General features: G+C 43.0%; 1 protein-coding gene and 1 long non-coding RNA gene across 12 annotated transcripts in view; one reads left to right on the top strand and one right to left on the bottom strand.

The window, feature by feature from the left end:
• LOC125438350 overlaps positions 1 to 8,396 on the top strand; it is a 32,834-nt gene extending 24,438 nt beyond the window's left edge. Inside the window, exon 3 of the long non-coding RNA XR_007245336.1 lies at positions 7,910 to 8,396. This is a non-coding gene — a long non-coding RNA (uncharacterized LOC125438350). The remainder of the gene's footprint in view (positions 1 to 7,909) is intronic.
• Positions 1 to 24,951, bottom strand: part of MBNL1 (muscleblind like splicing regulator 1) — a 189,833-nt gene that overhangs the window by 14,797 nt on the left and 150,085 nt on the right. For 4 of the 11 annotated variants that reach the window (XM_048506762.1, XM_048506757.1, XM_048506751.1 and 1 more), the window contains 6 exons: positions 20,298 to 20,498; positions 13,293 to 13,550; positions 11,442 to 11,495; positions 10,191 to 10,344; positions 4,527 to 4,562; positions 3,625 to 3,719 (listed from right to left, as the gene is read on the bottom strand). In XM_048506762.1, the coding sequence (XP_048362719.1) occupies positions 3,625 to 3,719; positions 4,527 to 4,562; positions 10,191 to 10,344; positions 11,442 to 11,495; positions 13,293 to 13,550; positions 20,298 to 20,498 (798 nt within the window). Of the gene's footprint in view, positions 1 to 3,624; positions 3,720 to 4,526; positions 4,563 to 8,613; positions 8,901 to 10,190; positions 10,345 to 11,441; positions 11,496 to 13,292; positions 13,551 to 20,297; positions 20,499 to 24,951 lie in introns of those variants that run through there. The other 7 variants (XM_048506759.1, XM_048506753.1, XM_048506760.1 and 4 more) reach the window with 4 other exon arrangements.

Genomic DNA, 24,951 nt, shown 5'->3' with positions numbered 1-24,951 from the left:
TCATTTTAACTCTCTAAATATGCCCCTCTTGTTCCCTGCTATTTCTGCAAATATGTTCTTGGGTTCATGTGTTTGGAATGATAATGTCTCATTTGGCCCTAATGCAGCATTTGGATTTAGCAGAGTATTTAGCAGGTTTTATTCCACCTGTCATTTCTCTTTCCCAGTGTTTAATTCACCCCCTCTTCTTCACTGCATTTAGACTTTCTCTCTGTGTGTGTGTGGTTCCATCTCCCGCAGCAGCCATTTTGTGATTCTGCCCACCAACCAGTGTCAGGGGCCCTTTCCGCACGGGCCATTTACAGAGCCCTAGGGACGGCAAAAACGCTGTCCCAAGGGAGCTGTTTGCATGGGGGGTGCAGCTGCATCGCAGCCGCGCCGCCCTCGCTCCCCCCCAGTGGCGCGAAGCCGCCATTTTCCCACCTCGCTTCCTGAGCAAGGTTTTTGGAAAACAGTGGCTTCCAGCCGCTGCTGTGCGAATGGCAGCGGCTGGAAGGCGCCACCCCCCTTTCCCGATCGACGTACCTTCTCTGCGACCTTCTGACGCGTTGCCCAGGCCTGGGGACTTGCCCCCCCTGCCCTGCGACACCAGAGCGGTTGCGCAGGGCGGGGGGGGGGTGTCCCCTGGCCTGGGCGATGCGCCGGAAGGTCGCAGGGAAGATATGTCGATCGGGCAATGGCGTAGCACTGCACCATCTTCCCTGCCTTTACTGGGACCGTTCGTACGAACGGTCCCGGGGTGTGTGTGTCGGCGTTGTATATGCCGACGCACCCCCCAGCGTGGCCGTGCGGAAGCATCCTGAATTTCAAAGGTGCCCACATGCTGAAAAAGGCTGCAGACCCATGTGCTAAATGCACAAAAATCAGGAGAAAAATAAAAACCTTCCTTTTGGAAAAAAAAGTTTTTCATTTTTAGTTGATAGTTACTAACTTCAGTTTGGCTTTTTTTTAAATCAAATGTTTTTGTATTGGAAGTTTTTATTTGCTTTGCTTCCTGTCTTGGATATTCAACTAAAGCATAATGCAAACGATATTAAATAATAATGTTGTGTCCAAGATTATTTGGGTTCCTATTTGAATGATTCTAACCTTTGAAAGACTTTGGATGTTGCAGTGAATTGGTGAAAGAGGATGAACAAGTAACTTATTTTGTTTGCATTTCCGGTGTACAGTCCAATTCTTGTCTGTTTACTCAATAGTTTACTCAAATGTGTGTCTTCCTTGAGGGCTATGCATCAGTTGCTTCTTTTGATGTTGTGACTGGAGAGCTGGCCTAACAGGACAACAGCTGGGAGTTCATGGAATAAAGCTTTGAAACACAGTATGCCTGAACTCTTGAAGAATTAAGTACCTATGCTGGGCTATTTGTATGATGGAAAAGCAGAGGTGGCTCATAGCAGGCCTGCTGTTCTGCTGATTGCTGGAATACAGCATGGCCCGCGCAGTGTAACCCTACTGCAGCCAAGAAGCCACCCGGAGAAAGCACGGAGGGACACAGCAGCACAGCTGGGTGACAGCCCCCACAGATGCAGCCTCACGGACAGAACTGGAGGAAGCTGGAAGGCTCAAATCAAAGACCAGCACTGCAGGCAATGACTGATGCAGCTTCCGCCAACCATGTGTGGTCAAAAGGGGACTGCACAGTAAGCTGTGAGTCAGTGAATAAACCGTTGTCCTTGAGCTCATGGACCAGGTCTCTCTAAGCAAGGGGTGGGATCCCAATATTTGTGGACACAAGTATCAGGGATCTTTGCTGCACTCATCGCCCCCCCCCCCCCCAAAAAAAAGAACCCCCAGTCCTTTCCAACTATGGGAAAGTTTATTTCCAAGGTTGCACGATCTAACAATCTTGCAGGTTGGGAGGCTGCACTGAGGAAATGAAGGGGGCAAAGCTGCCCTCTCCTCTCTCTCTCATGGGTGGAACTGTTCTGACAGACAAGGTAGGTCAGTTTTGTCCCCATCTTTACTGCACCTCCCAAACCACATGGGACTCTTGGTGGTTGGGATGTGGAAGCAACCACCATAATCAGAACCTTGCGGGATCCAGGGGAGTTCCTCCATCCTGAGGCAAGAAATTCCACTGGAGTATTGAGAGTTATGGTTCTGATGATTCCAAGGGGAGCACAGGAGGCATACTGAATACACTGTCTCCCACATACATTAGGTCTCCAGTCATTCATTTCCTACAAGCTGTGCTTTTAAATACTTATTGATTAGCTATGAGGAATTTAGGAAAACAAGGACAGAATAATGGCTGAGAGACTATGAATCATAAAGTCCACTATTTGAATTTCAACTCTGCCACAGATTTGAAAACTAGCCTTGGGGAGGCTTCTCTGTCTTTCTCAACCATTCATCTGCATTAGGGGGATCGAAATACTGACCTGACCTTTACAGTTGTTCTACTGAGCTAAGATATGTAAAAGTGCTCTGAATAATCTTAGCGTTGACCTGAATGGCCCAGGCTAGCCTGGTCTTGTCAGATTTTGGGCGCTAAGCAGGGTCGGCCCTGGTTAGTTTTCAGGTGGGACGCCAAAAAGGAAGTCCAGGGTCGCTACGCAGAGGCAAGCAATAGCAATCCACCATTACTTTTCACTTGCCTTGAAGACCCTACAGGGCTTCTGTAACTTGATGGTACTTTCCACCACCACCACCACAAAATTGTACACAGTATTTCAGGACCATACAAGATTTGATTTATATGCAACATCTCAACTCAACAGATTTTGGCCATCCAGACTATTTGAAGCAAAGAAACAAAACAATTTTTCTGGTCTGTCTCGGTAGGAAACAGGAAGACCATCAAGCTGCCAGTGGGCTGAGATTCTGAACTAGCAGCTTTTCATTGTGCCACCTTAAATTTTTGTCCCTAATCTTTAGTGGGCTCAACATCCATGAAAACAGCTAATAAATTCAACAGCTAAGTATGACCTCTGATGTGCATCAGGTTTGTGGCACTCACAAAGGGAACACTGGTTACAAAGTGCCATATTACTGTTAGGTGCAATGATATTTTCAGATTTAGAAGCAGTGGGGTGAGGCATCAGAAGGCTAAAACATAATTTAGTTTGCGAAGGGTATGCTGCCTGATACAAGATTTTTTTCCCCTTTACCTGTTGCCGGTTGAAGAAAATGGTTGAAAAGTCATGCTCTCAGACAGGTTTAAGCATTTTGATTTTGATTTGGGCACATTTCGGCTGCTGGATCCCTGCTCCTCCAAGCCTTCCCTGCACAGCTCTAAACAAATGCCAGTGAAATCCTACCTAAAAAAAGATCCTCTCTTTCCATCCTTCTCTCTCTTTTAGTATTATTCTTCCTATTCCTATTCTTGAAAAGCTGGGGGTGGAGAGTGCGGGAGAAAGCAATATGGACTGTCATATGTTTTGAGTGACTCAGGGAAAGGGTGAAACGTTTCAGCCTTGGAAAGGGAGCTGCAGCACTTTTCTGAGCCTGGACGGAAGGCCAATTTAGCATTGCTGCAGGTCGTAATGAAAACGTGTAGGCCAACAAGAGGTACAAATGAACAAAAAAAAAAAGAAAGAAAGAAAAGGAAAAATTCCCCATGCTCCTTCGAAGCACCGATTCTGAGTTATGTTTAAGAAACAAAGCTATAAATTAGCAAACCTGGTTCGCTGTGGCTGTTGCAGCGAAGGGGACGCTTGTGGCAGACGTTGTTGCTGCAGACACAGTGGCTGGCGTAGCGCCGTGCACCATGGGAACTTTCGGAAGGAAAATCATATAAGCAAACATACAGAAGAGTGTAGCAGTATGGGAAAACCATGGCAACGTGGTAGAGTCATCGAGTATGGTATTTATATCAGCAGAGAAGCCATGTGACGAGACGCCACCACCCGCAAGTGACATGCAATCACAGCGCGAAGCGGGAGAACATTCCAGACAGCGAGGGGGGGGGGCAGGGAGGGGGAGAGATGAAAGACGAGGGCAGAAGGGGGGGGAGGAAAGGGAAGGAAAAAAGGCTCGTTACCATCAGTGCAAGGTTTCAAATACAATCAAGCTTAATCATTTCCATTTATATCCAATGAACACGCTTAAATTAGCCCCTAGGGTTAATGTCTCACAACTGTGAAATCCCATTTAAAAAAACGACAAAAAAAACCCAACCAAAAATCCCCCCCCCAACACCCTGATAATATTTATAACCCGCTGACATAAAATTTTATTTCTGAATTACTTTCATGAAGTTTCATGTAAACGAAACGTTATTTAAAGTGCAAAACAATTTCTAAAACGCTGGAACTCAGAGTCCAGTCAAAATCCACCAAGGCTGACCAGGGGTGGGGGTGGGGGTGGGGAACAGAGATGCTAAAACATAAACGACCTTCTAGGTTGTCTGTGTCAATTAAATAAAGCAAATGCATTTAATTGACAAGTGTTAGTGCGGGGCGGGGTGGGAGGAGAATGAATTGGCACCATAGCGCTATGTTAGAGACCCAGCAGTGGATTTTGAGAGTCCGTGAGCTGCTAAACAGGTTTTAAGATAATCAAGAAACAAAGCTGGCACCTACCAACATTTGTAGCGGGTGTCATGCACAATATTGAGCCTGCCCATCATGCATTGCAACAGGAAGGTGGATTTGCAAAGGGAAAAGAATTAAAACAACCCATCACACGTGTCATTAGAAAAATCTCATTTGAACAAAGAATAAAATTGGTTATTATGGGAACAGTGGCATGTAACTATCAGCACAGTCAAATCAAACAGCACAGTGGTGGTCAATTAGAACTAGTCTCACATGAGCAGGGCAGAGTGAAAGCAGATTGAACTGTGTGCTGGTATTTTTGTTTCTCAAAAAGGAACTTGGTATTGAGAGAAATGTGTGCTCCAAAAAACGATAAAGCTGCTCTTCAATTTTTAGTAAGAAAGATTTATTTATTTCATTCATAATTTCCCCATCTCAATCAATTTTAAATCTGTACTTAAAACCCATTTCCTGGGACCTGGGTTGAATATTTCCATTCTTTTAATAGGTGGCATTATGGTACATCTCTCTGTACTGAGATCTAGTAAACATTTAACAAAGATTAAAGACTGAAGTCAAATGCCTACCAGCAGAATGAAGCTGATAGTGCCAGACTTTCTTACTGCTTCACTCCCGCTACATCCCACTCCGCCCGCAGAAATTCTGTTCCTTGGAGCCAAAGGGGCAAATTGGAGGGGATCTATGCCAAAGAATGAAATCTGCTGATATTGTCCAATGGAAGTGTGATTCCAACAGCCAAATGGCACCTTAGGACCAACCTGATGGTGTAGTAGTGGTCATCGACCATCCTAAATCTCAGTTGGAACAGGAAATCTAACAATCAGGTCATGGGTAATGTTGTGCTTCTCTGACTCTTTGTCCATGTGTCATTCCAACCTGATAAATCTATGGTGCCAGAAAAATCTACAGTGTACATTATCCTACTCTATAAAGTCATTTGCCTTTTCTGATCCTACAAAGTTGGGGGGGGGGGGGCTGAAGGTCACATGGTACAACAGGGTAACACTTAGCAGATCGCATCTGATTGGAGTATATGAGATCTTTTGATTCTTTTACCTGTATCACATTATCTGTAGCTATTGTGTAATGGTTTTTAATTTGGTAACATTCTACTGATGAGTTTACTGCACAGAAATAAATATTCAGATTTCCCTCCTTAACTAAGGAAAAATGTAAATAAATTTGTTGCTGGGATGTTGTGTGGTTTCCGGGCTGACTGGCCGTGTTCTAGTAGCATTTTTTCCCAACGTTTCACCTGCATCTGTGGCTGGCATCTTCAGATCCTACTAGAATGTGGTCATTCAGTCCAGAAACCACGCAACACCTCAGTGATTCCAGCCGTGAAAGTCTTCAACAGTAAATGTGTTGCTATTTTGAGGTATTATTATTATTATTATTATTATTATTATTATTATTATTATTATTATTATTATTATTATTATTATTATTATTATTATTATTATTATTAATCTGGTATTATTATTAATCTGGTATTATTATTAATCTGGTATTATTATTATTCGGGTATTATTAATCTGGTATTATTATTATTAATCTGGTTCTGTGTGTGTATGTGGAGTAGGGTCATATGAATGAGGTGGAGGAGGCATCATTAAGGCGATGGGTTTGAATTGGTGCAATTTTATTTGCTCCAGCAAAATGCATGATTGCATCTACAAGTTCTACATGCGCAGCTTCTCACTGGCTCAGGGCTGTCAAACTGCCCCCTTATCCCAAGCCACGACTGGGATTAAAATGACTCCCTTTCAGTATTTCCCCCTTCCTCTAGGATTAAATAAATATAACTTCCTGTTAAAGATTAACTTTGATATGTCTGACAGACGTGCAGGCATGTTCATCTGTGTAAATTGCCACTAACTTCTTCCCGGCTTTATAGCAGTAAGAGCAGGAATCTCAACATGGGTTGACCCATGCTTTTGCGGGCGTCAAAAGATTCCGCACTGGCCACCACTGACTAGCATGGTTCAGACGTCACCTTCCTGATCCTCCAAATGCGCTGTGGGCTCATGCGCTCCAGTTCCCTGCTCTGTTTGAGCTACTTTGTTTGAGCCACTGAATGCCACAGCGCTGGAGAGTTTGCTCAAACAATGAAAGGACAGGAAGGAGGGGTGACTGGAACATGCATGGTGAGACTGCAGAAGGAAGACAGAAGATGTACACCCAGAAGCACTTCCTGATGATTCACACTATGCTCTGCAAGATCAGGAACATTATGTCTAAATGAATCTCGTACCACTGTGTAACCTGGTTCCCAGCTATGAATCCATCCTGAAGGGTTTACTGGGAAGAATATTCCTCTGGTTGCATAGATGCACTGGCCCTGAGACTATACTACAGGAAACAGCTTGATTTGACAGCTACTCCACCAGGGGAGGAAACTGACATCTGGAAGTGTCATAAATGAACAAAACACCAGGGCTCTGAGTCAATGGTAAGCCAGAGCACAGCAGGCTTAAAAGAAACTACAGACATGCTGGCCACCTGTTTAATAGGTCATGGGAAAGTGGGTAGATGGGAATTCTGTCTCCATCCATTCAACTCTCTTGCCTCCATCCATTCAACTCTCTGGCTAATCCACGGAGTTCTAGCCTCTTTAAAAAGGCTTTGCTTGGGCCTTGGTTTGAGTAGGCTGGGAAGTGGCTCACGCAGAACGCCATTCTAAGGAGAGCGACTTTAATCTAAACCCATTGAAATTAATGGGCTTAGACAGGAGTAACTCTCTTTAGGATTGCACCGGCAGTTCCACAACCAAGTAGGATCATGAGCAACCAAGCCTGATGCTTAGCTCCTAGTTGAACTGTCAGGACGGATGTGACCGTGAGTCTAAGATGATGCTCCACTGGTCAGGACCTTTTTAACTCAAATCGTTTCAGTACTGTCACTTGAGGAAACCCCTGGCACAACACCCACATGTGTTTAAGGAGGATGGAACTGCCTTTGCTACTATTTCTCCTTCTCCCCTCTATTCATATATTGTGAGCAAATAGGTGATTTCTGAGGTTTTGGCAACCTTTCATATTCAAAGGGGCATTGTTATAGCCTTCACTGGATTACAACATGTAAACAGACCAATGATGGAATCAGGGTTTTGGCTAAGTTTTCTGGTCCAGATGTCATGGCAAACTACAGTTTGCTGAAAAACAGAACAAAATTTGAATGTGCCTGTCCTGGGATGTATTACCCACTATGAAGAACATCTATGCCCTATTTATTTTGAACTATACATGATTAGGTCTGTAATCTCCATAAGTATATCGACAGAATAAGCATTCACATTTGTTTCTTTTTGCAATGATGTTCTATCATTTAACTGCATGTCCTTTTCAATTGGTTGTTTACCATCCCCATGAATGATTGAAACCAACACACATTTTTTTTTTGCACAGGGTTTTGCAGCAAATGAACAAAAGGCAGCAATGAAAACCTACAACACAATGACTGGCAAGTATAAAGAAGACACAGTTGTGTAGGACCCCTTTGGTGTTCTTTTTAAAAAGGAACTCCACTACTGCAATTGAACCCATCGGAACATGAAATGAAACTATATTTCATGAATCTATGGAAGCAAACCGCAGCCTGCATTTCTGCCCAGTAAAAAGCTATGAATTAAACTAGGCAGCAATGGGAAAAGACTGGGCATTCCATGAAAACAAATCTCTTCAGCAGAATTCAGTATGTTGGAGAAATTATGTTCTCACAGAAATAATAATGGTACTAACTGCACTATTCTGTATGTTTATTTCAAGTGATTATTTGAGTTGGTTTTGTTAAAAAAAGACAGTATGTCTGCTTCCTTTCTAAAGAACAAAAATCTTCAGGGAATCTGTTTTGGTGGCTGCTAAAATCACTGCTTACCATGCATTTTAATAAAGTTTTGCCATTGATTTTAATACAGGAAGTCAGGCCCTTTTATGACAGAGCTCATTTTCTTCCTCTGTCATCTTTACTTTAATAGGTTTAGATCGTGACAAAAATATATACTGAATTTCCATTGGTAGGGAGTAACATTCTTGCCTCTGCCATGCCCCCCCCAACCTCGTTGCCTCTGCCACGCCCACCCTTCATAGCCCCACTGGGAGACAGTGGGACCTTTGGAATAGCATGAGCGGGGAGTCAAAGGTCTACTAAGGGAGGGAGGAATTGGTGAAAATTGCCTTCTCTTCCATCAGTAGAAATCTAACGCTTTAAACCTAGCATTTTATCTGAATTAGCAAACTTGGTCAAACTTTTCCTACAACTGTGAGTTGGGTCGAGGTCACATTTCCACTAGTGGAACAGAACTTTCCTACTTCTCATTGCAGTCCACTGATTTTCCACAAATGCTGCTCCTGAGGAACAGGAGACCTTCAAGAATGGCACGAGGGGCAAACTGGGGGTCTGCAAAAGAAAGGGAAATTGCCAGAAATTACAGTTCCCCTTTTGTTAGAAATTGACCTTTTTGGGCTTCACCCCCAGGCTTCTGAGCTTTGGGAGTGATGTCCTGAACAGAAACACCCCAGCTATACAAAATGGTCCAAGACAACCCTCTTCAAATACCATCTCTTAGAGCGTGCAGATGCCAGGGGTGGAGCTATGCAGGTGATCTTAACTCCTGGCTTCGTTTTGGCTAAACGTAGGGATCTAATAGAATAGTAGGGATCTAATAGAATAAGCCCTAGGCAAGATCACAATCATTACCTGGCACACAACAAATATTACAGTGGTCCTGCTTTTCTAACAGGATCAGTGGCATTTCTTGGCAATGACATCTACATTCGAGAGCCAGTGGAGTGCAGTGGTTAGAGCATCCAACTCGCATCATGGAGGTCCAGATTTGGAACCCCACACTGCCATGGTTGATCTTGGGCCCGTTATACAATCTTAGCCTAACCTACCTCACAGGTTGTTGTGAGAATTAAATGGAGAGGAGATATATTGGGTACAAAATACTTTTTATCATTTACATCTCTTCAGTTACTGCTTTAAAAGTCAGACGTTCAGAACGAAAACACAAGTGTGAATTAAATCTAGCGAGACTGAACTAAAGGTACAGGTTCACCTCACACCTTCAAGGATCAGCCTGTGTAAGCAATGAATGCTATATGATAATTTTATTATCTCAGAAAGAAATAGTTGAGACTAGGTGCATAGTAAAATCAATAGCAAAACTTTGAAGTTTTTTTTTTTTTTTGCCAAAATCCATCAAATGGAAGTTTTTAACTGCTTGGTTCCAAACAGGGTCAGCCCACCCCCCACCCCCCTTTGAAAGCCCGCTTCTTGCCCTGGAATTCTTTGATAAACTCATTTGAGGCAAAGGGGTCTTACAGCAGTTTCCAAAACAACAAAAGAACCCAGACAAAGCAGCTGAGGAGGTGTGAAATGAAGGATTAGGCTAAAAAAGAGGCATGAGGGGAAAATGACTTCAAACGATGTTTTGAAATGGAAGAATGCACACTTGGGAGATGCAGATTTTCATATCCGATCAGAAAGCACCCGACACCTTGCTTCCAAGACAAACATATGCAGAATCTGCAGGTTTAGCAGCTGAGTTGTTTCCGGCCACCCACTATCAGACCTCCATTTATCCCACCCCGGGTGCCTTCCAAGGGCCTTGCTAAGGCTTCAGCATGCTTCTGAGTTCTAACCTCACCTTTGCCTGCCTTGGGAGGACATTCAAAGGGCACTTACCTGGTGGGAGAAAGGCTGTATGCTGTTGCAACTGCATGTTTGCAAGAGCCTGCTGGTACTGGAAGATACCAGAATTAAAGACTGCAGTGGCACCGTTGGTTTTTTCAAGCGCAGGCCTCTTTGGTAACGGGGGAAGTACAGCTTGAGGGATTCCCTAATGGCAGGTGAACGTTAAGACATCCCAGTGTTTTTTTTAAAGGAGGGTGGGGCAGGGAGGGGAGAGAGAAATTGAGAGAAGAAACGGAACAAAATCAGAAGAAGGTCCAATGGCCCGCGACCACCATCTTTTATCCTTTGAGCAAGCAAGCAGCGGAGTGGGCTTTACTATTCAAGCTGAAGCTTCATAGCAGAGAATGGCTTTTGCCTTCAAACAGGGTTCTGTCGAGGTAACTGCGCTAGTGCTGTGCGCCAGAATGGTCCACTATGACAAAGCTTCAGGGCTGATGGGCTTATTTTAGTAAGAAAGCAGCAATATCAGGGGAGGAAACACAACCAAGAAAGCTGCACTGCTAGCTCCATGAGGATTGACAAGTAAGAGCCGTGTTAAAGAGAAATCTTACAGAATGAGAGAAACAGGTTAAGACTGTATTAAATTTATATCTCCCACTTCCCACAAAGTCTAACTACACATGCAAAAAAATAAAAATAAAACGTACCACACCATGCTGGTACTTTTAACATTGCATTACAAATGTTAAATCTACATTAAGAATATTGTTAAGCCATGCCAACTAAACGGATACATATATATATATATATAAAATATATATTACAAACATTTTAAAATCTTTTTTTGAAAAAAACAAACAAAACCCAAATAGACTCCCCGACTTACTTCATTTAGAAACTGCTATAAGGTTGTCAAACTGAATGTGGAGACCTACATCTTAGGGCAGGGGTGACCAACTCGGGCGCTTCAGATGTTCATGGACTACAATTTCCATCAGCTACTGCTGGCATGGCCAATTGTCAGCAGGGGCTGATGGGAATTGTAGTCCATGAACATCTGAAGTGCCAGAATTGGACACCCTGTCTTAGGAAGACTGGTTAGGAAATAAATATTTCTTTTTAATTTTTTTAAACTTTGCAGTCTTCCCATTAACTGGATCAGGAAACCACACTCAGTTTTCTATCGAACTCACATTACGTTATAACAGGAAATAAGGAATATTTACTTCAAGAATTTAATTTAAAAAAACTGTATCTACAATAAAGCTACATGCCAAGCTAAAAGGTGAAAGGTCATAGTACCAGGTCAAAGGTTGCCTCGAGGGGTCGCTTCAGTGATTTGACAGCCGACTGAGTCTTAATTAGCAGGCAGCGAGCACATGATGGCAATGGGCCAGTGGGGTTCAAGCGCATTAACATAAACAGCAAGCAGAGGTGCATCATGGGGGCAGCAGTGCATTTTTGGGTAGGTGAGAAAAAACAAATAAAAAACAAATCATCGGAATGCCATATACAACAAATAACAAGACTAAGCATGCACAATAAAGGCACTACTGAGTTGTTATTGTGAGGGTACACCTCTATGTAGTTAATTACAAACAAGATACTCTAACAGGGGAGGAGGGAAGAGTGAAAGAATAGAACGGGTGAGCTAGAGAGGCAGCCTTCTGTATTTCTGCTCAAGTATCTATAAACACAGAAGAAAGTCCCTCTCATGTTGTCCGATACTGTGTGCTATGATTATCATACAACAATGTTTCACATGAGGTAGTATTTTAATGGTCAAATCATGTAGGTTATGTAAAATAAAATATAGGACAACATTAACAGCTAAGCAAAAAACAAGGAAGGGACCCATTAAAATAGCCATTTGTTAACATTCCCACCATAACATTTTAAGCAATGCCTTCACTCCCTGATATATTCCAGGATACTTCAGTTGTGTTACTTCGTGTTACAACCAATTTCCCAGTTGTGCGGTTATTCATTGTACCACAGTAACAGTGATGAGAAACTCAAAGAATGATTTAAACTCCTTGTTCATGTTATGGTCTATTTGATAGGCTCTGCGCCAAAGAAGTGCATCCAAATAAGCAATCTTCTCCACTTCACTTTGGTCCTTTACTGTCATCTGTTCTAACCTCTGCTCATCTGCCCTTCTGGTAGTATACTTCGTGCGTGCGGGGTCACATTAGATACTATGAGCCATTTTACCTGTGCACCCATATACCCTAATTTGACACCCACCCCCCCAAATAAAGATTGGTTTCTGGAACCACCTGTTCCAGCAGCTGCTGGAACAAATCAGCAGGTAGCAATAAACAAGGTACATGGGTACATAGCCGGAATGGCAACAAATCTGTTCTCTTACCCTAACAACAACACAGAAAAGGTTCTGACTGTGAAGCTGAAGGGATGTTAAATAGCCCAGAAGTAAGACAGTGTCAGACTTCTGCCCAGATCAATCATGCAAAGATTGGCAGCCTTTCATTAGGTAGCATATTCTGCACATGAAACAGACAGTGGAGCACAGGAAATTGCTCCTTTCTGTAATCTTTATGTAGCAGATGATGTGGGGGGAAAAACTGCCTATTTGTCAACTCATCTTACAGGCATAAACATGCATGTCAAAAGCTACGGACACAAATGACCACATGGAGCTGCCTTATAGTGAACTGGTCCATCAAGCTAAGTGTCGTCTAGTCAGGCCAGCAGCGGCTCCTCAGGCTCTCAGATTGAGGCCTTACACATCTGCCATCTGATCATTTCAACTGGAGAGAGCAGGGATTGAACCTGGGACCTTCCGCACATCAAGCTGAGTCACAGCCCCTTCTAATCTATATGGATACAGTATATGCAAATCCATCTCTCTGTCTCTGTGTGAGTATTTACAGGCACGCAGCTAACACTGACGCATTCACAGGTCCCCGTTGAGTCATGTATACACAGACTGACTCTGTGTTTTTTTTTTTTGCCATACTTGAAACTATTTAACAGCAGATCTGGTTTCACGTGCTTGGAAGCTTCTCTCCGGGGAATGGGAGACCTGAACAAATGTGTCTTCAGCAAGGAGTAAAAATGGCCAGTGCTTTTACGTGGCTGACAACGTTAACGCTTTTGCAACGTAAGCGGATATGCAGGTTCTTAACTCACCATCGCGGCTGCAGTAGCTGCTGCCTGAGCAGCTGCTGCTTGGTTGACCTGGTACTGGGCAGCTTTGATCTTAGCTTGCAGGTGTGCAGGGGGGTGGAAATATTTGCACTTTTCCCTGGAGCATCTCCCTTTGATGTAATCCATGCAGACGGTCACTGTGTTGTCATTGGTATCAATCATTGCACTGTCGGCAGGGTGGGCGAACCGGCAATCGTTTTCTCCTCTATTACAATTGCCGCGCTGATACTCTCGACATACCTGCAGAAGCATTGGGATGCAAACGGTGTTATTTTGTATTGTTGAAGGCTTTCACGGCCGGATTCAACTGGTTCTGGTGGGTTTTCTGGGCTGTGGGTTTTCCAGACCACGGTCACACAGCCCGGAAAACCCAACAGAACCGGTGTTATTATGAGTCATTTGTTTGCAAGGGATCCTAAGGAGAATTCAGACTGTTGCTTTTGCCCCACTGTAAAGTTGATATCTTGTTATTCAGTGCCTTTCGGGCAATCCAAAAGGGTATTAGATGCTGTGCAATTTAAGGCTTACTCCCACTGCTAGGCCACACAGAAGATTTTACTGCTGCAAAGTAGCCCATTTATTTCCACAAGGCAGCAATCAGTCAAACTGTAGGGTTGGTTTGTTTTCCTTAAAGGGTAATATTTCATCCTCATCCAGAAACCCAACACGATGTTTTGACTTATGTGGGTTCTTCCAAATTGAAAGGCAAAATTAAGCTACTGCAAACTCAGCTAATCGCTGCATTTTATCTTCAGAGAGCGAAATTTTAATATTTACTTTACTCGCACTGAGCCGTCAGTGACGCAACACACTTGTTACAATTATTAGCTCAGTTGTTCTATGATTGCACCACAAGAGGGCAGACAAATACATATAATACTTAGCCAGTCTGGCTTCTGGATTCCTCCCCCCCCCCCCCCCCCCCCCCAAGCTAGACCATGCTCCTGTTTATAGATTTCACATTACATTTGTCCCTGTTATTGTTAACATTAAAGCTTCAACCCTACACCCTTTCGTCTCAGCATTAAAAAATGAAGTGTACGTAATACAAAATCTTCCTGATTTGTGTAAGGCTTTAACTGATTTTGAATGTGGAAGTTGTCTTTATTCACCACAGCTGGTAGCCACTGATGGTCCTCTCATCTATAAATGTATTCATTTTTATTTAATTATTTATTGTTAAATTTATATACCGCCCCTCCCCCGAAGGGCTCTGGGCGGTGCACAACAAAACAACAAACAATAGAAACACACAAAATACAAAATATAAATTAAATATTAACAATAAAATAAAACCCTTTAAAATATAGCGTATAGTACAAAATTATAGGCATCCATTGAAATCCACATTAAAACCCTCCCAGAGAGGGGGAATGGTGGGTCCCAAGAAGTTTGGGACCCTCGATATAAAGCAGAAAGGAGGAGCACCAATCGGCAGCTGGCCCCTCCAAAAGCCCGGTATCTAACCCCTTGCCCTTTAAATGATAGAGGAATGAATGTTGTGCCAATTTAAAGATGCAAGACCTGCGCCCAGGACATTTGAGCTCAGTTACAATGGGCTGGTGCAACAGCATGTTGTTTCAAATGTGATTATCTAGTAAGAGGAACTCCTTTAATAACAAAATACTCTGTACAAAATGCCTTGATGGCTAAAGGGGAGTCTGGCTGCCAGCAGATCCTGGAGACCTCTAGAGTAATGTTGCTAGCTCCAGGTTGGGAAACACCTGGATATTTTAGGGGTGCAGCCTGGAGAAGGTGGGGTTTGGGGAGGGGAAGGACCTCATTGGGGTATAATGCCATAGAGCCCACCCTCCAAAGCAGTCATTTTTTCCAGGGGACCTGATCTCTGTCACCTGAAGACCAGTTGTAATAGTGCCGTGGTGGCGAACCTTTGGCACTCCAGATGTTATGGACTACAATTCCCATCAGCCCCTGCCAGTATGGCCAATTGGACATGCTGGCAGGCGCTGATGGGAATTGTAGTCCATAACATCTGGAGTGCCAAAAGTTCGCCACCACTGTAATAGTGGGATATCTCCAGGTGCTACCTGTAGGTTGGCAACCCTACCCTGGAGTATGACTCTAGACCATAGGTGTTCAACTCTGGTGCTTCAGATGTTCATGGGCTGCAGTTCCCAGCAGCCCCTGCTGGCATGTAGTCCATGAACACCTGAAGCACCAGAGTTGCACACCCCCGTTCTAGACCATGTCCCAGGATTTCCAGGTGAGGCAGTGAAGGGACTGTGCTTGTTTCGCCGTTATAAACTCATTCCTGACTGCTCCTACTTCACTGGTTCCAGTGCAGCGCAGTTACATTATATCTCACAAGTCAGTCCACAGTTCTCCAGTTCTCAGAAGTCACTGGAAACCTTCATTATGTTTTCCTTCCTTTTTTTTGCTCTCCTATTTGCAACCTTCATTTGGGGACCACAAGCCCTTTCATGGATTGATGTATGGCTGTGCTTGGGAGGGCAAGGTACAAAGCAAGGCAAAGCAAATCAAGCAACCAATGATGAGGGATTATGGCACCGTGGCAGAGCATCTGCCTTGCAGACCAGGTTCAATCTCTAGTACCTACAGTTTAACAAAACGCTGAACTAGTAGTGTGTGATGTGAAAGACTGCTATCTGGGACCCTGGCAGACACTGTGAGGCCAAGGATACCACACTGACCCCAATGGATCACTGACCTTAATGGATCACTTGTGAGGCAAAGGATACCACATTGACTTTAATGGATCACCGTAAGAGGCAGTTTCATGTGTTCAAGATGACACAAAGGGTGGGAATAAATGGGAAGGAAGTGAGAAGTGGGGTCCCCCAGGGATCTGGTTTAGGATGAATGCTGTTTAATTTAGTTCAGATTCAGAGACCTTTATTAGGCATATACAACACAGGGAGACTAAAGAGTAAATCCAGTAGAGTAAAAGTAATATGGTCAGCAGCCAAGGGAGCCTAATTCAAAACACGCAGAAAAATTTGGCTACGATTTCTGTTATTTCAGCCTCGGGATGGGGAGTAGGATTAATTTCATTCATGACCAACCATGAGGTAGCAAAGTTTGAGAACATCCAGGTGGACTTTTCCGAAATGGGTGCATGGCTAACAAAATCATCAGTGAAATTTAACACCAGTAAGTGCAAAGTGATAAATGCCAGGGCAAAAATCCTAATTTTACAGACATGCTGACTGAATCAGAATTGATGGCGATACACTGAGAAAAATATTTCTTCACTCTATTTATATTTTAGATTTATATCCCTTCTTTCCCCCACTACAGTGGAGTTCAGGGCAGGTAACAAGAAGTCTTTTTTATATTTTCAAAAACAGATACAACTAAAATAGATAAAAATCTGCAAAATACAAATAATAATGCTCACCAAAAAAGGTGAGTTTTGTCCAGTAGCGATACTGGGAAGGACTTGCCATTAAGTGTGCAAGAAATCATTTTTTACTTAACCTCAGTTACCATCTGCGGAATGGGGAAAAATTAGTGGCCTACTTCACAGGATTATTGTGAAGGTGATTGCATTAATGACTGCATAGCTGGCTACACATTTCAAATAAGGTATAAATATTATGGGGTGAGGGAGGGACTGGAACAAATTCTATTCCAGAAGAATAGCTGCTTCTGTCTACAGTGGAAAGAGTTTTTGGACAACCCAGAAAAGCAGTGACTCGTCATCAAAATAAAAGTTTTGAAAAGCTGGAATTGCCTGGCTAAAATAAAACACAGTGCCAATTTGCACTAACAAATCTTCTAGAAGAATTAAAAGAAAAGTGCAGTTAATGAACAAGAGTTTGTCTCCAGAAGTAAATGACAGTAGCCCTGGTGGCACCCTGTTTTCCCCACTTAATGGGGAAATGAATCCCATTTTTTTTTCAAAGGGAAGATTCCCTAAACTTGGCAAAACAAACAGCAGCCGATCGAAAATTGCCCAATTAGTCCTGAAAAAGAAAACCTCCTCCAGTCATTTCTCTTGCCTTGTGTCCTTCTTGCTGTGAGTTTCTCCATTCTAAATCAATATTGTTGCCATTCCGCAGGCCTTGTTCTGAGCTTCTGCTCTCTTGGTATCCAATTGGGATGTCTGCCAAGGTCAAACTTTCCAAGGGCAACTTGCAAAGGAAATCTGGGCTAAGCTGGCGGATAGTGGAAAATGCACCGCCACCTAAGACTATTCTGAGTGGGAAGAATCAGCAGCAAACACAACACTTCTTTTTCTTACGGAAGAAAATAACAAGGACATAAGAAACACTATGGAATACATTTACGGCTTCTAAGAAGCTGCTTCTCCGTTTCCTCCCCTATTAGAGGAGATACCCATTTTATCTGTGCCTTGGGTGCCAATACAGCACACAACGTATGCTGGATTTACTGGCATAAATATGTGTTGGGCTAGGATCTGTGATATCTGCTCTGCCTTGGAAGCCTGCCAGGTGACTCTCAGCTTAATCTACCTTACAGGTTGCAGGATAAAACAGAATACTCTAAGATCCTTTCGGTTGTATTGGGGGGTGGGAAGTGGGGTATAAATAAATGAGTAGTATAGTCTGTGTAAGCTTAGATCCAGTTAAGGGGGAGATGAGGCAGGGCAGTTTGGAATGGAGTCAAGATATTGCCCAGTCCTGTGAGCAAATCTGATTTGGCAGTTTTTTAGGAATACATGAAGCTGCCTTATATTCAAGTCAGACTGATGATCCACCAAAGTGCCTGTTGCAATTGGCAGTGGATTTCAAGAGTCTTCCACAATGCCAATTACCCAACTCTTTTCACTGGGCGGTGCTGGGGATCAAACCAGTAATGTTTTGCATGCTGAGCACATGCTCAGCGAATGAGCCCCAGATACCACCTGACCCATTCTGGTTATGAAGCTTCCTTGCCGGTCTTCCTTCTTTGGCCAGAGCGGATCTTCAACACTAAGTAGAACCTTCAGTGGGTTTTGGTTTCAGAACCTGCTTTGGGCTCAATTTCTGACATTTTTTAGTTGTGAAAAACATAATTAATGTGATTCTGATTTAGCCTTCCGTTCCACATGTTTTGGTCAGTGCGCATAAAGCTGTGATCTTGTGCTTGGGCATTAGATGAAACAGTGCAGTGTCCTGAAAAGATTCAGCCCTCCCATTTCCCTGTGCAGCTAGCCAATTTCTCCTTTACAATTCACAAGTAATAAGGTGCTATTTTAGAGGTTCCTTATGGGGATTTCAAGGAATCAAAAGCTTTTTCACACAAGCGATTTTTGTAAAATTGTGGTCTCTCTGAGAGCTGTCTTTTTTTTTTTAAGGCTATTTGTACACTTTATCTTCTTGAGTTAAAAAAAAACTGGCAGTGTGTAGGTACTGCTATACATATTACACAGACCTTGTAAAGTTCAAATAAGGAAATAACAAATCCATGTGCATTTGTGAGAGAAAGAATTGGGACAAAATAATATGTTGCCATCCTGGGGCCCTACATTTTAAAAAAGGTGTCAGATCCAACCAGATTGTCAGCTGGTGTGAAAAGAACGGGGATTGCCTTTGACTGCTCAGAGGTTGAGGCCGGCATGGACGAAATCCAAGTAGGATAAGCAGTGAGGAAAAAAAGGGGAATTGGAAAAGATAGTGTTAAACAGCTGGCTGGATCCAACCCAGTGTTTGCATGGTTCTTCTCTATAATCATATGTCTGAATAGCTAAACTGTGGTGAAGGATGGGAAGTCACTGTTTGCGGACTTGTGCAACCTACAGTTTGCATTACGGTGCTGGCCTTAAATCTGCTTCACGCAACCAGGGTTTCCCCACGGTTCTGCTTGCAAGGTGTTAAGTGGGTCTGGCTGGCACTTAGTACATGGCCCTCAGGCAGAAAACTCAGCTTGTTAAGCTGCTCAGCTGTAAGGTTCTTAACGGAGTTCAGGGAACCAACCACAGTGAGCTCTAACCATGGTTACGCATTACGTCTGCATCAAGGTTTGTGTCTTAACGCTTCTGTGCACTTCACTTTACATTTTAAAGACGGTGTGTATTCAGCTCAGTCGCTGCGAAGACCAGCGTGAAGATCACTGCAGTTGTGACTCAGTTGAGTTCCGTACCCAGCCGCAGTATAAAGTTGGCTCAGAGCCCATTTTAGCATTGATGTGATAAGCTGCTGAAAACCCCTGTCAAACATACTCAGATAAGGAGCTGTTCAGGGCAAAGGAGAATGATTGCAACAGCAAAACAACATTTGTTAGGAATGTAGCAAAAGCTGATAAATAACAAATATGAGACCTCGGCTAGAAACAAGCGTGGCAGAGAAATGAGAGAGGCTGTGATGATTGCTTCTTATCCAGTTTTGATGGCAGTTAACGAGCTGACATTGTTCGATTCATAGCGCTGGGATGCAATTTTGCTTGCTGTAATTGCTGCCAGAGGAATTCTATATATCTGTCCAGCAAGGAACTCCTGACTTGCATGGTGGATCTTTAATGTCCCCGTTTGACTGATGGAATACTTGGGAGCAATGATAGAGCCATATGAGCAGCATGAAGCAATTTGCACACTAAAATGTTACGAGGAGTGGATAATATAATTCTCCAAATAGGTGGGTGGGCATCCAGCATTGCCATGCAATCTGCCCTTGGATAAACATGGTTTTGCCATTCAAGTGGCAATCTGTCGATAGAAAGCCACATGAAAAACACAAAACATTTCAAAGAGACAAGAGGTTCATGCAGTTGTTCAATAGCACCTTTTCAGGCTGATTGTATCAAGAAGCTCAGACTACTCATGAATATCATTACTCTTTTTGTGTAACTGGAGTAAGTTTTATGAGAAGATGGATCAATCTACCCCTTTTCAATATTTAGATGGGGGGTACATTGTTACATCACCTTTGTGTTTTTGAATGGCATAAGAATCACACTTTGGGGAAACGGGTCACATTTAAGCAGTGTTACCATTTTGCTTAGGAAATCAGCAATGCAGATCTGGGCGCTAGAAGAATAACACAATGATAAAGTCATATTTCCTACCTCGAGTCTGTCTGTCCTCATTAGCTTTTGTGCTGCTGCAGCAGCGGCAGCAGGGACCGGCACGCCAGGATTCCCTGCTACCAGCATGGGTGCTGTTGGCAGGATCTCTGCTGGAACTAAGCCGGGGGACACAGGCCCCAAGTAGGGATTAAAGGCTGTTGAAGCATTGGTGGCTAAGCTTGGTGCAACTGAAAACATTGGCTGTAAAAAAAACAGGAAGATACGCAAATATTAGTCAGCACTTTTGTTCGTTACATTTTACATACCAAGCAAGTTGACGGTTCCCCCCCACCCCATCTGCAATAATGCAGTTTGCTATTCTCCTTCATGTAGGCAAGATTACCTGTAACAATTGCTCATCCAGCTAGCACCGCAGTCAGTGCGACGTTTCGCTATTCCTGACACTATATTCATCACTGACAATGTGTTGTCTTTTCAAAACACAGACATCAGTCATTCCTTGGCCAACAGGACCGATAGTTTGCATTAATATGCACTGCCAAGATAGGCAGGAGAGTCATGCCCCATGAAGTTATTGGCCACTGTGCAGGTGCTGCATTGCAGCAATTAGCACTTCTGAGGCAGTCTACCACTGCCCTTGTCATTTGTTGCCCAATGACCTCCACAGGTACATGCATGAGCTTTCATCCCGACAGGGACCCCCTGATGATGCCAGTGAGAATACTATTGCCTGGAACAGTGCATGGTCTGCAACAGAAGCAGATCCAATTGGCATTGACAGCACTAGGTGGTATCAAGGTGAAGTCACCCCCTTATCACATCATCATTGGTTTTTAGAAGGGATTCGTGTCTCCTCTAAGACATCTATATCACAAAAGCACGAAGTAATCATGCTGACAGGACCTTGCCACGTACTCTTCTTTCGCAAGAACACCTGAGACAATCTTTGTAATATCATCACAGTGATGGATCTCAAAATCTGTCTGTCTTGTTCCCCAAAGTGACTATTAGAACAAAATATCTTTGAAGCAAGGTTTCGTTAAATATTGACATTTTACCCAACAAAATTCAGGCGACAGAATTATGACAGTATGAGATGTGTGTACCCAGTTTGGGGGGGGGGGGGGGCAATGGTTGAAATCTCCCAGTAACTTAAATGTTTTATTTAAAACAGTCTTGGGGACTCTGAAATCAGACGTCTAAATATATTCACTGAAGTTTTTAGGCCCATTACAGAAAACAGAGATACCTTTTTCTTTCCTTCCCCTGTATGGGGCTATTAGTACATTTTGGTGATTTGTATGAGATTATGAAAGAAAAAGGTTCTACTTGCCCTCCTCTAGCCAAGTGCAATTCTTCTCAACACTGTTTCCCTGACCTAGTTGCTGCTGCAATCTACTATCAGTACTATTAACACTTACTATGGGGGTATTATCAAGGATTTCTAATCTTTAAACAGTATAGACGACAAAGGATCCAGCAATGGATCACCCAGTGTCTTTCTGATTTGACATCTACCGGAAAACAATTATGAAATATTAGTACTATTATATATTTTAATTGTACTATGGACTCAGGACACACACTTACACTATAGCACTCTTTAAGATCCCTTAATAGTAATTATGACTTAATAATAACCATAGTCATTTTAAAGTACTTAAAATTGCTAACTACTGCACCGAGATAAAAATAAGAAGTAACATATTGCCTTGTACTACTGGAATAATATTGAAAAACAGACTAAAAAAACCTAACTGTCTGTATAAGCTGAAAGGCTTCTAGAAAGGCCCTTCTCTGTACAGCAGGACTTTTAATAATATTTTAAGCAACCTTTCCTTAGTGTCTGCAGTCAGATGAATGGAGCATGAGCAAGGAGGTTACTGAGCTATTAGACCACAATGACAGAAATAAGAACTCAATCATTCCGGTTCCAATGACTGCTGAGTCACCGTGTGCTTAGTGGCCAAGTCACTGGTTAAAATTCATGTCCTTGACTCCTGATAATGCAGCATCATCCTACTTCAGTTTGTACTAATCCTGCAAAAGCATGAAGGATATCTTTGTTTTGGTACCTCTATTGTGAACCAGGCAGAAAGACTCCAATGGGTCTCCTTAATGTCTTAAGCAGGAAAGAGTGAGGAGAGACACATTAACCAAATGGATTTTTGTTAAATAATCCATAGATCTCCCTCTCCCCCAGGTCTAGTTCACAGCAGCAGTGAAATTATGTTTAGTGCACAACTGAGACATGCATTCTTCTTGGAAGAGAACGGGTACAGCCCTTCTGTGTACACACTCCTGTAGCCAGTGACTCAATTATCCTTTCCCTCCCTTCAATAGCCTTAGATCAACAGTTTGTCAAGAAGTTAATGGCTCATTTTGGGTTGTACCAGTTTTATGCATGCAGAGCTGTCTAGAGTACGTAGGTTTTGTGGCAGAGAACTGCCCCAGACCAGACAGTCTTTTAATACTGTCCAACTTTTTGATTTTAAGGGGCACTTCATGCTTTGAATATTTTGGGCAGGGGGTGGGGGGGAAATCAACAAGCAAACAGACTCGGTTGCAAACTGTCACATAGGAGGAACTTGGGTATCCTCCTCCTCTAAAGACATGCCTGACCCTGCACATGAAGCTCACGAGGCCTCGCCTACCAAGGATGGAAGCATTCTGCTGTGCGTGGAGATGGACAAATACAGTTTACACACATTTTACTCTGGAAGTCACTTTTCATCACATGCTACTAGTATGTGTGAATACTACAGCTGTGCTGGTGGGGTCTTTCCCACAGCAGGGTGATTCTAGGAGAATAATTCATGCACTTGACCTCATGTATCCTAATGCATTCACCCATAGCTCCCAGTCACATGGAAGAATGTCATGGACAAGAAGATTCCAACGAAGATTCTAGAGGTAACATTCAAAGGGCATACCCAGTTGTACTGAAAGTGGAAAATATGAGCCAAATTGGGCATCCGCTTTTGCCTACAATTTGTAGAAATCAAAGCAGCTACAAGACTTCTTTTTAAAACTGGAGCCTACCATATAGCAAGCATACTTTGTAATGGCCGTCAAAGGAAGCTGCACTCCAATGCCATACTATTATTATACTGTACTATTATACTGCCTCCAATGGCATACTATTATTATGCCCAACAAGACTGAACTCCATTTACTCTCTGCAGAATAGATAATTGATGGCTAAGGTATTTCTGTCACCATTTTGGTATTTGTTATACATCAGAATGTTTTAATTTACTGATTTTTTCATGTTGTTTACTGGTTACCCTGCATCATGCAGAAGTTACAAACTTCAGAATACATTATTACTGTCCTCTCGCAATCACATATTAGCTACACTAATTCAGCCACATGCACTATGCTCTGTTCAATGATCCTTGATCATGGTACCGTTCTTCATCCTCCACTGTTTCTGATATGCTGCATACTGGGCACAGCAATTCTTCTAGATTTGGAAGAACAAACTGGCGGGGGGGGGGGGAGCTTGGCAGATGCATGACAATCCTCAACCAATTCCAACTCAGCATAGAACTTGCTTGGGATAGCAGTTGGTGGTTACCTAGAAATCTAAGGCTTTTACATTCCATGTGGCCCACAGAAAAGCAAGTTGGTCCAGGCTTTGGCAAAGGTGGAACTCGCAAGCATCCTATGGATTAATGGAGCTCAGTGTTCCCCTCCCCATCATCACTACCACAAAACCAGTGATGGTGCAACTCTGAAATTCATGCTACAGAAAAGTCAGCCCTGTTTTTGACTAATCTTACTATGTTCACTTCGGCAGCACACATACTAAAATAGGAACATTATTGAGACCAATCTTACTACATAACGACTGTGTTCAGTAAAAAAACAAACAACTAGGGCTCTCTGAAGTGTAGGAACTAAGTAAAGAGAGTCTGTATGGTGTAATGGTTAAAAGTAAAGGATTTGGAACTTCCAGATTCAAATCCACATTCACTCATGAAAACAGGGTTACCAATCTCAGGGAGTTCCAACATTACACAAAACTGGGGGTAAGTGCACTGAATGTTAGCAAACCAAACCACTCTGTACCACACACTACCACAACCTGTGAATAAACACAAGCTTCTTTCTCACTGCATTGTTTATTTCTAAACAAAACTTTGTTGTTTCAAACATTCATATTCTCTACTATCAATAACTATAACAGAAAATACAGCTGCTTGCTCAGATACGAACTATAAAAATGCAGCAAATTGCTTCTAAATATACCAAGGTGAACGCAGTCACTCTCCCAGGTATTTATAATCCAACTTAAAGATATGCCCACACTGCTTGTAAATACTTAGTATAGATGCATAAACTATTTCTCGGGCTGATCAAACTCCAGTATAATTTGATCTCGAGGCTTCTTCGTGTGGCCTGATTATCTTGTGGCCTGCAGAAAATCTTGCTAATAGGAGGCTCTATTGTTTAGATGTTTGCATTCTTGCTCTCTTAAACAGCAAAAGGCAGTTTGCTCCCATGCCCAGCATCCATCCTCAAAGGAGGACACTAAGCACAGAGTGGTTTGGTTTGCTAACCTACAGCTGAAGATCTCCTAGGATCTCACCTCTAGGCAACAGAGATTAGTTTTCTTGGAGAAAGTGGCTGCTTTGGAGGGTGGACTCTATGACTGAAGCCCCTCCCCTTCCCTCAGGCTCCACCCCAA

The sequence above is a fragment of the Sphaerodactylus townsendi genome, linkage group LG08 (assembly GCF_021028975.2).
Source record: "Sphaerodactylus townsendi isolate TG3544 linkage group LG08, MPM_Stown_v2.3, whole genome shotgun sequence".
NCBI lineage: Eukaryota > Metazoa > Chordata > Lepidosauria > Squamata > Sphaerodactylidae > Sphaerodactylus > Sphaerodactylus townsendi.
Note: the sequence above shows the minus strand (reverse complement) of the source record. Positions and strands in the feature narration are given on the sequence as shown.